Raw genomic sequence first — 14839 nt, 5'->3', positions numbered from 1 at the left:
GCCTGGATGCAGACGTTTGCAGAAAACTCCCCACGTTCTTCTCTGCAATTTACACTTTTCAACCTCAGGGGCACGGTTGAAATGGTAGCCTGCTTGTTCCTCTGGTTTGAGAAAAATGTGCTTGAATATACTCTCATCTTCCCTGATGAGATGAGCACTATAAATTAAACAGAGTCAGCACCCCAGTGCATTAATCTCACTGATGAAACCCTACCTTTAGCTTTTCCTGACACAGACTTAATGTTGACTTAATTGTGCAGCCTTAAAGTAGGGTTGGTGGATGGCACACAGCCCATCACAGCAAGGAGATCCTGGTGACAAGTATATTAGAGTGCTTTTCTCCACCTATGTAGTCAGCCCTGAAAATTAGCCGTGCCCACAAGACCTGAGCATGTGGTGCCCTGCTGAGGCTGCCCCTTTCTGCTGTCCCTCACGCACGAGCACCGTGCTATGAGTGCAAGTAATGCGTGCTTCATCCTGTTCATAGCGTGCAGCTGGAGGGCTCCTTCCTGGGAGGGAAAGCTTGGCCTCACAGTTAACATCTGAGCTTTGGAAAATCTTTGTTTTCTTCTCACGTTTGCTCAGAGAGGTCGGAAAAGTCACTTTGGAACTTTTGTTTCAGGAAGGTATCAAAAGATGCAAGCAAATGCCTAATGGGCACTGAAGTGCTCTTTGAAATCAGTGAGAGGTCTCTCAGAAATCCCATACAGAATGTTTGCATGCATCTTTAAGCATCTAAACACCTTTGAAAATGTGTCTCTTGAGTGCCTAACTCTAAGCATAGGTTCATACATCCCTCGGCATTTTTTAAATTGCATCCCAAGGTGCCCAGATTTCCCCTAAAGAGTACCCTTTTGTTTTAATTTTCTCATTGACTGAATTGTCTCTTGACTTGAGACATAATAGATATTAGCCTGCACTCATTTTTTTGTAGCAAGGTGTTGAGAATTGAAGCTGTTTCGGAGCTGTTTTATTACAAAAAAGGAACATATGGCTGAATGTGTCCCATCTGAAATGCAAATGGTAGAGCTACGTGGAAAAAATCCCGATTACTCGAGCGATGAACAGTTCCTAATGAAGTGAGTGTGAGTAAGGTGGGGAGCTGGCAATGACTGCGGGAAGAAATGAGGGCAGTTAATATTTTGGTGGAGCAGAACATCCTTATTCTGCTGATAAGGAGGTTCTTAGGAAATGGACTGGATTTTTTCTTATATACTGCATATTCATCAGCGTGGTGAAAGCGTTACACAGGGAGCCAGGCTCCTGTCTTCTGCTAGTTATGAAATCATTTAATTTAATTTACAACCATGCTTCTCACCTTTGGCCTCTTCCCAAGCTCAAGTTGTCTGTATGTAGTAATCTACCTAATGTAAAGTCTGAGTTACAGCTCCCCTGATTTCTGTTACACTGGGCACATTTGTGGAGAGCAGAGGCCGAGGGGTGATGGGGGAAACAAAGTGGTGTTGATCAGATTCCCCATTTCCTGCACATCCTCTTCCCAATCCCGTTTCACCAAAGTTCTTCTGTTGTGTATGTCCTCCTCCACTCCCTGCAGCAAAAGGTGTCCAGGTGCCTGATGTGAATAGAAGAGGAGCTGACTTATAAGCTAGCATCCTGGCCTTCCTATTGCTTAAATTCCAAAAGGCAGAGCCGTGAGCAGGTGTGGTGAGGCTGAGGTGGAGCTGAAGATGAAGCAGCACTAGCACTGCTCTGCTCTTAATGTCAGAAGGAGCCAGGACAAGTTGAGATAGCAGCACGTGTGCAATTACATGCTCAGAGGAGCTGAAGCAGCTGCCAGGTTAAACCTCTGGCTTTGTCCCCAAGTGGGATTGCGTCGCTGTTAATGTGACCTTGCTGAGGCTGGGCTGTCTGTTATGGGGCACTGGGGGTGGAAAATGAGCATGCCTTGCCTTCAGCGATGCCCAGGGGTGTCTGACATCACTGACAATGATGAAATAGGAGAAACCTGAAGAAAAAAGACTGCAGCCTGCTGTTGGTGGATATGGTCATGTTAACGTTATTTCAGATCTAGACCTTGATTTTGAAGCAAATCATAGAACCTTAGAATCACAGAATGGTTTGGGTTGGAAGGGACCTTTAAGATCATCCAGTTTCAACCCTCTGCTATAGGCAGGGACACTTCCCTCTAGACCAGGTTATTCACAGCCCCATCCAGCCTGGCCTTGTATGCCTCCAGGGAAGGGGCATCCAGAACCTCACTGGGCAACCTGTTCTAGTTTGTCACCACCCTCACAGTAAAGAATTTCCTCCTAATATCTAAATGCCTTGATTGTCCTTACCTGGCTTTTGGCTCAGGTCATGGAGCAGCCAGGAGCTCACGAGTGGGGCATGGTGCCTCACCGATGTCACTCTGGGCTTTAGCAGGTGGTTTTCCTCAGCTGGATGAGATGTGGTTGCAACATTTCTTCCTTTACTATGATCAGAGTGCATATGGCTGCTGTCATTATCATCCAAATCATAAATCAGTACAAAGCCCCACAGATGCTGAGTTACATGCAATGCGCAGCAACTCAACAGGGGTAAATTTAGTGGCTTCTTTAATTGCAAGAGGGCGTAGCAGCATAAATTACTGACATATCTGTTTGGATGTTTTTTGGTTTACAAGAATTGCAGCTGGTAATGCTGTCATTTAGTTTTCCAAGTATAACTCTCTTTTTAATCTGTCCTTTTTCTTGCTTTTCTTGCTCCTCTTTTCGAGCATTCATTTCCATCCAGAAATACAAATGACCTTTTAACAGAATTTTCTGCTTTCATTCTGTTGATTTACATTATTCAGTCAGGAAAACACAAATGCTCTCTTTTCTGAGATGCATTGATGGTGTCGGGAAAAAACGTACTCATATTACCCTCTTCTTTTTTCTCTCTTCTGCCTTTTCAGGTGTGTGTGCAACATCGACTGTTCTCAAACCAACTTCAATCCTCTTTGTGCTTCCGATGGGAAATCTTATGATAATGCATGTCAAATCAAAGAGGCATCATGCCAGAAACAGGAGAAAATTGAAGTCATGTCTTTGGGTCGATGTCAAGGTAACGCTCATAACAAAACTCATTTCAAAGAATGTTTTCAATTTTTGCTCAGGGAAGAAAAAAAAAAAAAAGAGAACTGGGGCTGCCTTCTCATTTGGCACTTCTTGCGTTTCCATTAGGCTGCTGTAATGTGTATGGTGCATGGTGCTGGGGCTTGTTTCTCATCTGCTGGGCTCATGAGATGCCAACGGTGCCTGGAAGGAAGTTTTGTTAATGCTAGCTGCAGGCTGGCCATGTTTGCCATGACTGCCATGCTGCTCCCTGCCTGGCTCTTGAGGTGCTCTGTCACACGGCCCTGAGTTGGCTTTAAAAACTCCAGTTTGTTCTAAAATAAAAATGAAGAAAATTTGCCTTTAAATAGCTCCTGTAAATAAAGTGCCTACTGGGACTCGGACAGTTAATAGCTTTTTTCCCCCTTAGCTTCTGACCTATAAATCCTCAGTACATCTACTTACAGGGCCACTCTCTACCTGTCTATTAAACACATTCTCATTTATTCCCATTTTTTTTAAGTTAACCACCCTATGTGGCGGTTCATTTCAGGGTACATATTAAAACTCCCCAATTACTTCAAATAGAGCAGAAATGACAAGTCCTGCTTTGCGCTGATATATTTATCCCAGCTGCAATCTGTTGTTGCATATTGTTAGAAAAATGTGTTTTCTTAATGGAAGATGGTTGGTGTTTCATTCCAAAAAGCCTGCTCCTGCTGTTTTCACCTGGCAAGCCCAGGGGAGCCTTGCAGCCTGCAGCGATGCTGTGCACAGAAGGGATGCTGGGTTTGCGTGGGCACTGGGGTGGATTCAAGAGCGAGCAGAGGCTCCCCAAGCAATCCAACATATTTCTTTTCCCACAGATAATACTACAACAACTACAAAATCTGAAGATGGGCATTACGCACGGACAGATTATGCAGGTACGGTTCCTATTACGTGAGAATCACAATTGGCAAGAGTTGTGCCACTTTTCTCCTCTCTTTACAGAGGTGGCCTGTCTTCTGCTATGGTTTTGTTTGTTTGCTTTAAAAGAAACCACTGTTTTCGCATTACTTTCTTTTGCTAGAAACTGTCTTTCTTCTTAATAAGTGGTCTTCTTCCATTTTTATCACTGCACAGACATAAAACACCCATTCTGACAGTGGAAATAATAAACGCAGTAACCTTTTTGCCAGAACGAGTGGACGCTGATGAAAAGTATTGAATTACCATGCCTAGAATATGCATATTTTTTTTCATGATATGCAGCCTTAAGAAGGGGAAAATCCAGACCATAGCACAGCTGTGGTACCGTGAAACATTGCCACAGTAGATATTATTACCTGTAAAGTTAACAAGGTTCTTTAAATGGTTTTTAAAGTGATAAATGGTTTTAATTTATTTAGAAGCTACAATAAAACATAATGGCTGAATAACCTTATACGGCATTTGAAATTAAAAACATGCAAATGCCAGTGAGGTTTGGGAGATATTTGTTTTACACCCTTTGCCTAGGATGACTGATTTAGAAATTGAAAGTGTATATATATGTGGGTGTGGGTATATGTATGCACGCAGGCTAATGCTCACAGCTCGTGCTGAGAATTCAAGCGTTTGAGAAGGCAAGGTGAAAACGTGTCAAGCGATGTATTTGTGGCTTAGGTTTTTGAGATTACTGTATTTTGAAAGTAGCTATTTAGAGAGAGTAGATGCCATTTGCTGACTTTGAGCAATTTGTTGCGTTGCTTAGGTGAAGTCCAGCTGATCGTTTCACAGCTCTTAACATCTCTTACCGGGAGAGTCGTCCATCATGACTCAGTTTGGGCATTGCTGTCAGGGTGCTGCATGCACGATGTCCTTGGGTTAATATTATACCCAGCCATTACAAAGGGATTGTTCCTACTTAACAGTGATGCATGATGATTAAAACAGAGCTATGAATAAATGATAGCTTGGTGAGCCAGAGAAGCTTGAGGTATCGAGGTGACTACAGGACAAATCATCAATGGAGGAAATTTCTGTGGAAAATCGATGCCAGGATTACTTTCTAAAAGATCAAAGAAATGCCGTGGTCTAGATACTTCTTACTGCCAAGGAGCCCTTCCATGGTGAAGTCATTTGAAGAAAGAAGTCTGCAGTCAGTTCTCTTAAAAAGCCGGAAGGTCTGAGGTTGTATCCCATGGTGGGCAGGGTGCATAGCAAAACAGGACAAAATGATTTATTTTGAGATAGAAACAACAGCAAGAAGCACAGCTGTGTTAGATCCTTTCTCTTCTTTGCTGGCGAGCTGGAGAGATGACTGGAGTCTCCAAATTAAAATGGAAGCCTGCAGGCCCTTTCTGAATGCTCTGTAACCCATCCTGTTCTGCTCCAGCCTGGTAACTTAGCACATTTGGGTGTGAAGCAAGTGAGTTGTAACAAAATGGGAGGAAAGGAGGCTTGAGGATTAGGGTGGAGGAGGAAATAGCAGCAATGAGATGAGAAAGAAAAGTCATGGAGACATGGAGAAAGAGGAGCACAGAAGGCACCTTCAGCTCAGGAGTAGGCAGGAGGAAGAGAGCAGCTTCACTTTAGCAGAGATGATATTTCAGCCCACACTCAAAAGGAAGAGATGTGGGCAGCAGTCCTGAGGGGAAAATTGATTGCAGCAAAATGATGTGAGGTTGGAAGCCAAGAAGGGAACACAAGAGGAAACTGGGTTTTTGGGCAGGAAGAGGGGCAGAGCAACAGCACCAAGGAACAAGTCTACAACAGAGATGTGTTGAGACATCAGGAGTGTGCCCACAGGTCCAGCCAGAAGTGACAGAACTGTGCAGGGGACACGGTGCATCTCAGTCCCCTACTTGGGTGGAGACATCCTGAACCATCATTGATGTCCAGTAGGTATGTGTATGGCACAGAAAGGCACAATCATTTTACCACAGCTAGCAGATCTTCAGGCCTTCTGCTATGGCTCAGGCTCTGGTGGATTTCTTAAGGGCAGTGACCGTGTACCATGAGCCGGTGTCATTGTTATCCATTGATACAACGAACTAGAGCAGGTTACTCCAGCTGATTATACATCCTTTTGTGCACCTATTATTCCCACCTAGTTTTTCACTTTTACATACAGTAACAGCATGTAGTTTGAAAGCTTCAAGTTCAAGTGGGATAAGCCACGACTCCAATTTCCCTAAATGTTTGTGGCATAGTACTGTCAGAAGACCCTGAGAGAAAGGGACTACTGGAACAAGAAGTTGTTACTGCAGCCTTTAATAAGTAGGTAAATGAAAGGGAGATAGCAGTATATAAGTGAGACTAGGTTCTATGTTCCGGCTTCAACGTTTATCCAACAGGAAGATTCATGCCATCCTCGCATTCTTTAAAGTATTTAAATGTTTTATTATGTTTAGTATAAGAATAATAAGTGGAGATATTTGTTGTAGAAAGGGTTTAGCAATGGACTGGGTAAATTCATTTGACAGTTGGACTTGATGGTCTTGGAGGTCTTTTCCAACCTAAATGATTCTCTGATTGTATGTTGTCAGTTGTAGCTTGATGTAGTGGTAATGCCCTCTGTAATGATGGTAGTAACCAAATGGTGCATATTTTTTCACCAAAACTCTTGCATCCTCATATGGGGGTCCTGGGGAGGCAGCTCCTTTGCAAACAACCAGCAGATTTTTGTCATTATTAGCTATTCATTCTGTCTGTTCAATCAGCGTCTTTGCTCCTTTCTGTTCTTCTTTGAAGCCTATTGATCCTTGCTAATGAACATATGAGTCCTTCGGTCTGTAAAGCTGAGAGCACTCATTCCTTTGAAACAGAAATCTTTACCTTAAGTTTGCATAGCCTTGTTTATTCTGAGGATTTGTACTTGATAGCGGCAAGATTGCTTTTTAAAGTTGGAAATGTATCAGCACAGTGTGTGTCTGTGCCTCTAGTTGTGTGTTCTGGCCCCTCATTTTTCTGGCACCTCAAACAGTGTATCAGACTGTGGGCAGTTTTCACTCTTTTCAACAAATACCAGCTCATTTATGTTGATCATGTTTGTGAGATGGCATTTTGTTTTAGCGAATGTATGGGAACTGTTGAATTTAGGCCTGAACCTCTGATTGACCACCTGAGTCAAACACCGAGTCAGCCGCAGGAGCACAGGTGAAGGCAATTCACCTGTGTGACTGGAAGGGATGGAGCCAGGCTCCACCTCTCCTAGACCTCATTTAAGGGGTGACTGCCCCCTCTCCCTCCTGAGGAAGGGTTTCTTCCTGGGGATCACTACTTGTGGGGCTTTTGCAAGCCTACAACACTGCTAAGCACCTTTCATTTGTATCTGATTATCTTTTCTAAGGCAGATAATTTTACCAGCCTAACTTCTCTGTATACTGTATAAGATCTGTGTACTTATTTACTGTACACCTAATAAATGAATTAGTGGGGTTTTTCTCTCTAATCCAGTAGAAACATGCTTGATCTCACAATTTCCATGGAAGAGCATTTTTTAACCATTCTAAATGTAATATGTGCTTTAGAAAGTAGTATCTGAAAGTCCTGTGAAGGATGTTTTCTTGAATTTTTCCATTAGATACATAAAAAAGATGGCTGTTTCAGTGGAATTTTTGCTTTTGGAGTCTGGTCAATCGGGAGATTTCATCTTGTTTATTCATTTGCCAGTTTATTTTTGTTCTTCAATACTTATGCTCCCTCCTTAAGATCTGATATTAGCAATTATACCCCTTACTGATTTTATCCTTTTTCATTATCAACTTACAGAGATTTTTTTCCCCAGCACTTTAAAGAATAAGTGGATATGGCTGAGCCACGTTTCGATGTTATATATTCACAAAAATTGTCAGTGACGACACTGACGGATCTACTCAATAACACAGTCTTCCAGACCAGACAAAATTCCCTCTATGAACATTGATAAGATAAGTCTCCCCAGCCATGCAGTGAAGTTGGTGAACAGGGGAGAGAAAAAAAGTGTTTTCATCCATGACATTCTCCTTGAGTGAAAATGCATGCACACAGTCATTTTGAGCTGTATTCTTGGGTTGCTTGCTAGCAGATGGCTGTGTTGTTGAAGCAAACTGAACTCTCCACCAAAAAGGGCAACATCCATCTGTGTCAACACATCGCCTGCCCTTGGCTGGGCCAAGCCTGTGGGATGGAGACCACAAAACGACTGCAGGTTCTCTGCTCCAAGGATAGAGAGGGGTCTTGGACCACACCTTTTCCAAAATAAATACCCCACAATCTTTGTGTTTGAAGAAAGAAAAATATCCTAGAGTGTGACTGAATGCCAACGTTTTGTACCATTATCTTCTAATTGCTTTGAATAGGGGAAGAAGTGACGTTTATCAAAGAAACTGCAAGTGGCTCACTGATCCAGAACATGTAGGATGCACCTCTGGGTTGATGCATACCTTCCTTCACAGGCCCCCTGACTTCAGTCACTGTCTTCATCATCTGTAACAGTGCCTGAGTAAGGTCCAAGAATTAAAGTAGCAGCAGCAAATTTCTCTACAAAGCCTGACTATTTTTTTTCTAGTCCCAGGGATAAAGTAGGGAATGCAGAGTGGATTCTTTCTCCAGATTATAAAATTTTGCAAGTAGATTAAGTTTTGAGCGTAAACCACTTGACATTGTCCCTTTAAATTATATTTTGTGTCTACTACCATGTCAGCCAGATGTAAAACTGGTGAAGAATAATAATAAAGCCCCAGAGCTTAGCTATGGCGTATAAACTATTGTGCAGTTCTGTTCTGCCTTTGTGAACCAGGCTTTCCTTTCTCCTTAATGGAATTAGCAAGTGAGACATAGAGCTGAACACCGTGCATCCATCACAGATAGAGAGAAACTGTTTCTCCTCTGCAGCTTCATAAAAGCACTAGGAAAATTGCATCCTTGCATATACAGATTTACTTGGCTTTCAGTGTAGTAGGCTCTAAGTCAGAGGTTGTCTCTAAACAAATAGATTAGTTAGGAAATGCTCTTGCTTTTACAGCAAGTCACTTAAAAATTTAAAAAATTTAAGAATATATTTTACTATTTTGACAGCTCTGTGGTAGCAGGAGTGCGTCTGTCTGCAGCTGCTGCCCATACTCCCACACATTCGTGGCATTTGTGAATACAAGAATAATACAGCTGATGCATTTCTTAAAAATGTAAAGCATTTAAATATTGCTAGGATTTCTTGCTGCATTTACAAGTGCAATTAAAATACACTTAAGGTTTACTCATAGTGAAAATGCATGAAAGATGACACGTAAGCTCTTCAAAACAACAAAAGAGCCCAATATAGGTAGTACTTCAGGCTGTTCAATTTAGGTATTCTTGGCCTGTGACTCAAGGAAAGCAATGAGGGTGTCTTCCCCTGGGAGATGTAACCATAGCATGCCTCACATGCCTTGATGTCCTTCAGCATGTCGGATCGTGCAGAAATGCAGAGGTCTGCAAATCAGTGAAGTCTGGGGCACATCCATGCAAAATGATGTAAGAGCAGAGCTGGTCTAAACTTAGAAAATGATTTCAGGTGGAGAAGCTGTTTTGGTCCTGCTTTGCCTACCCAGTCTGGGCAATCCTGATAGAAAGGCTTCCCACAAAAGCCAACCAGAGGGAGTGTCTCCATTCCCTGTTTGGGATCTGGAGGCTTCCAAAATCCAGATTACAGAGAGCAATATAGCATTTACTCAGAAATAATGACTGTGTATAGCTCAGCTTCATAGCAGGACTGTAAAACACATATAAGAAAACTATGAACTCAGGGTTCTTCTGGATGATTTTCAAAGGCCAAAGAGATTACTGTGTTCTGATAACACCCTGGTCTCTAGCTCCTCTGCAGCCTTTCAGCTCCTCCATTGCTGGTGATACCCAGAAGGAAATGAAAAAGTGAAGATAGAGGCCAGCTGGTAGGTTAATAAATCTCACTGTCAGCTACATTTGAGCTAAAGTTTGGGGACCAAGATGACACTGCTGGCCACTCAAACCTTCACTTGTCCTGGGAGCTCTTTTAAATGAAAAATTGCAGCTGCTGCTTTTTGTCATTTAACTCCTGGTTTTCAAATGGTGTGGCGCAGAAAGTCTCACTCTGGCATTTTTCTGTGTCATCATGAGGACCAGATGATCTCTTTCAAAAATAGGAAAATCTGGAGGATTAATGCAATTGTCTTGGTACTGGCAGGAGTTAGATGTAGTGTTCTTCTTATACAGAGCAGTCTTTAATTCATCTTTAGATCTTGAGAGTTCTCCTTTAACTTTGAATTGTATATGGTAAGCTGGATAGAATGTGCCTCATTTGGGGGGGATTTTTGGTTTTTTTTGTTGTTTTTTTTTGTCTGTGTGGTTTTGTAATGAGAGAAATTGCACCTTTTCATTACTTAGAATTTCCTGGTGTCGTGCTCATGGAACCTGTAATTGTTAGCATTAAAACTGAAATTGGGCCTCAGGTGAGCTGTTAGACATCTCTTTACTGAGATTTATGTAGCTCAAGGAAAAAAAAAAAAAGAGCATTTCCATTTGTGCCTTTAAAGCTTAGCCCTTAATTTAGTCACTAATGAATGTGAATCAGAAGTTACAGAATTGGTTTATGCTTTTTTCCCCTCATAAACAAATCCAGTAATGTTGTGAATGAGCATTATAATGAAAGCTATTTAATTTGTGCAGAAGGGCAGTAGCCTGAAAATACAGTATGTCTAGGCTAAGAATTTGATCTGCAGGGAATGAACAGGAAAAACAAGCGCTTGCAGCTCCACAGTGGACACAGGCAGCCTCAGAACCATGAAGTTGGATGAGGCTGTTTTGCTCTTCAGTTCCACTGAAATCTTTAAAGCCTTGGACATGAATTGAGGTGTCAAGCTTTGTCAGGGGTTGAGGGCGGGAGTGGAGTTTGTAATACGAGTTTGTTTTCCCATCAGTTTGCATCTCAACCTTGCAAGATTCATAAAGGGTGTTCCAAACTCTGTCTCCTGCTTCTTCTGCTTTGAAGAGAACCTTATGTGTTCTTTTTGCCTTTATGCCATCACGTAACCAGTTTCTCTATTTTGTCTTATTTGGAATGTAGAGATATTCCTGAGCAATCCAAACCTTTCAGTACCTGCTGATCTTTTTGTCCCCTGCTCCATATCCATGGTTTTTGATCAGAGGAGTGAATAAGGAAAAAGAAGAGAGGTTTTCCTGCTTACACATGAAAATGTGATCCCTAAAACTCAACGTAGCTTGAAGCAGACCTGATTTCTCAAGCTGTCCTTTACCTTCTTTCTAAATAGGGCCTCTAAAGAGATCAGTCTGTCTGGATTTGGGGGGGAGGGGGATTTCTCTTACCCTCGGTCCCCACCATTCCTCCATGCTCCAGGTGCTTTCATCAACTCCAGCTGTCCTTGAAGGTCTGCTCGAGGTGGTGCCCAGCAGCTGGTTGCCATCCACAACACTGATTTGAATTAGTTGATGGATATGAAGAAGTACTACAGTGTATTTTTATGCCTAGCAGCTCTATTTTAGGCCTCTGAAAATCTGCTGTTAGGAGGAATTCTTCCCAAGGACTTGAGAGTTAAAGTTATAATGAGCTGCTGGAATATCCATTTTCAGGAGACATCAACATTTAAGTATTTGTGTTTGATCTAGTCTGAAACGAAACGTAAAAAAAATTACATATTTTTTGAAATATTCATAGAACCGAATTTCTTCAGAATTTTATTTCATAGGATATTTTGGCATTCTTTATGAGATGCTAGATATCAAAAATCAGGAGATGGAAGTGTATGACAGTTGAGAAAAATAAGTTGTATGTTAAGGAAAGTTGCTACTCAGAACTGATCGAAACATCTTTTCCTGAAGGAGTGTCGTCTTGTCAAATTACAATACAAACACAAGATAATTTGCTCATTTCAATACATGAAATGGTAAACTGAGCCTAAAGATAAATAAGGCTTTAACATAGACACAGGAATTGCAAGTGCATCTGGTAGAAGGAAAAGAGATTTGTTTGGGGAAGAAAAGAAAACTGATGTATTTATTTTTAATAGACTTTCAGGCTGTAGGGAGAAAAGTAGCAGTTTTTGCTTGGTTTCATGTATTTTGATAAAGAAAGCAAAGACAGACAAGGTATCCAAGCCTGTAGCAGGGGGGTTGGAACTAGGTGATCTTAAAGGTCCCTTCCAACCCAAACCATTCCATGATTCTATGGTCCACTTTGCTAGTTTGACTTTTGAGTGGTTCCACTTCTTTTCATTGAACACATCCACTAAAACCCACTTCTGGTTGTTCAAGCTGTGTAATGTACCCGTGCTTTTCCTATTTCCTCACATTGTATGTATTAGACACTGAAACCATCAGTGGCAAGAACTCCTGGCTTAAGAAAAATGGATACTGCTGATAGGGAATAGGCAACACTGTGAGAGATGCGGTGTTTTGCATATCAGCTCTCCTTTCTGCACTGCCTCTTTTCAAAGAAGCATTGCTCTGTGTTCAGGTGGTTGGAGGTGCAAATTTGGACTGTCAAGCAGGAGGAAGCGCTGCTAAAAAGCGAGCTTGAAAAAGCAGCATCCACTTGCATAACAAGATGACTTCTCCCCTGCAAAGGCTGTAATGTAGCTTTACCCATCAGTGTTAGGTTGGCGTAAAGCTCCCCTCCTGAAATGCAACAGCTGTAACCAAAATGTGCTGTTATGAGATGTGCTACCACTGCTTACATAATTTGATGGGCGCTGAATTGAAATGCAGTTCTTTCCCCACCGCTGTTGTGCGTTTTAGACAGCATTACATAATGGCAAAAATATTTTTCAGGAGGGGGAAAAAATAAATTAAAACCTTCCCTGTGGTTTTAATCTCCCTCTTTCATCTGTGGTTTAAAGCTGTGTCAGGTGTACATCAGAAACACCCCCTCCCTGGGGTATTTCATTTACAATTTCATTTAATAACAGAAGCATACTTCCATCTATCTAGGATGGGAAAGGATTAAGTAAAAAATATTGTTCTGAAATCAAGTAGCATACATCTCGCCTGTCTGTGTGCTCTGCAAATGAAGTAGCCAGGGAAGGGCATGCTATTGGTCGATAATACCGAAACTGATAAACTGTTAGTGTTTTGTCTGGCATAATGTATGTTAAACATCTTCTGCTGCAGCACGCCTCAACTGGAGCTGCCACTGGGCTCAGACACATCTGGCACCGCAGATTTTTTTTCCTATCCCGTGTTTCAGTGATTTAAAGGGCCTTGGCTGGGCAGGAGGATGTCAGCTGTTGAAAGTGCAGTTAGAAGAGGGAGTGAGACTTAAAGAGGGAGTAGGTAGAATTCTGGCCTCGTTGAGGCTAGTGGGAGAATGGCCACTGAATTTAAATGGCTTTGTGATTTCTCTGGGCATTTTTAATCCATCTTTATTCTTATTAAATTTTCAATTTCTATAAATTGTTCTGTTTTTATCCGTTCAGCTTTTCCCCCTTTGAATATTAGTGCCAGGGGCATGTGCTGAGATAAAGTACCAATCCTGCTATTTAAACAAATGCTGTCCCTGCAGCTCCCTTCTGCTGCAGTTATGTGAGGCACTAACAGTGGTGTGTAAAAATAAATAAATAAATAAAATTAAAAAAAAAAAAAAATAGTGAGTGCAGGTATTTGTTTATAAAAGAGACCCTCCTGATAGACTTCCGTGGCCGTGCTTCTCTTTGTGACCAGCGATGAACCTCAGGATGTGAAGAAGTCTCTATGGTCTCTATGTGAACAAACAGTGTGAGGTCTGTACTCACGACGTGTCTGGTCATGTCACAGAGCACTGATGTGGAGAGGCCATGGGCTTTCCACAGGGATTTGAATGGGAGCTGAACGTCCCTGGGACACCATAGCAAACTGGGGGTCAACTCCCACAGCTTGTTTTCAGCTTGTTTTGGGGGCACTCTCAGCTCCTGCAGCTGGTGGTAGGTATGCAGCACATTTTCTAGCAGTGGGCAGTCTTCTCGGCATCTCTCAATAATAGACCTTTATCATTTGAGTAACAAAATAATAACTTCAGTTTATGTGGTGGGATTGCCCCCTTTTGTTGCAAAACCAGCAACAAGTAGAGGTTTGGGGCTTGGTCCTACCATTGTCTTCTCCTGTGATTCTGTGATTGCATGGTTTAGTGACAGATGGGAAATAAAACATCTTTGATAAATTATGTAGAAGAATAAGGAAATTTTTTGCTGCAGTGGCATTTCATGTTGTTTTACTGTTTTCTTCTATACTTAGAATTGAGAATAGTTAGGGATGTCTTTCCAGCTTCAGGCATGGGAGACAAAACATATTGAACTCATCATTACCCAGTGGGGATTTCTAGCGTGCAGTCTGCTAAAAACTGAACAGACACTAAAGACTGCAACAGCAGGACAGAGCAGATACAGAAAGCAGAGTTGTTGGCTGCATGGTCCTGTTACCATCACCCTTTTATAAAGCAAGAGTCAGGGGAGACAGGTGAATGGAGGCCAGCAAACTGAGGAGGATTCATATCTCCAAAGCACAATGATCGCTGTTACCCAGCATGCCAATGAAATGTATTTATTTCTCCAACTAACCTGAACAAAAGCAACGACAAGCTAGGCTGGAACCATGCTTTTTAGTCTGCACTGGGCTTCTCTTTTGAATGGTCTTCAGCCTTTCAGGGTCATATTCTGGTAACTAAAATAACTAAGGTTTGCACAAGGGATTTGCAAGGTACGTAGTTCAAGAAGCATTCAAAGTACCGTGAAGGGGAGCTGGGCATTTTTGCTTCAGTCTCCTGTTTTCTTACACATCATTGCCCGTAATTCTGTAGCTCTTTGTTCAGTTTCCTGGATTAATTCTCTTGGGCAGAATGTTCTTGCAAGCAT

The 14839-nt window shown here is 42.0% G+C and overlaps 1 protein-coding gene across 1 annotated transcript in view; it reads left to right on the top strand.

Moving 5' to 3' along the window:
• The window catches only part of TMEFF2 (transmembrane protein with EGF like and two follistatin like domains 2), a 109583-nt gene that overhangs the window by 80235 nt on the left and 14509 nt on the right, over positions 1-14839 (top strand). The window contains exons 6-7 of the mRNA XM_015289481.4: positions 2900-3048; positions 3905-3964. Coding sequence (XP_015144967.1) covers positions 2900-3048; positions 3905-3964 — 209 coding nt within the window. The remainder of the gene's footprint in view (positions 1-2899; positions 3049-3904; positions 3965-14839) is intronic.

This window comes from Gallus gallus, chromosome 7 (genome assembly GCF_016699485.2).
Source record: "Gallus gallus isolate bGalGal1 chromosome 7, bGalGal1.mat.broiler.GRCg7b, whole genome shotgun sequence".
NCBI lineage: Eukaryota > Metazoa > Chordata > Aves > Galliformes > Phasianidae > Gallus > Gallus gallus.
Note: the sequence above shows the minus strand (reverse complement) of the source record. Positions and strands in the feature narration are given on the sequence as shown.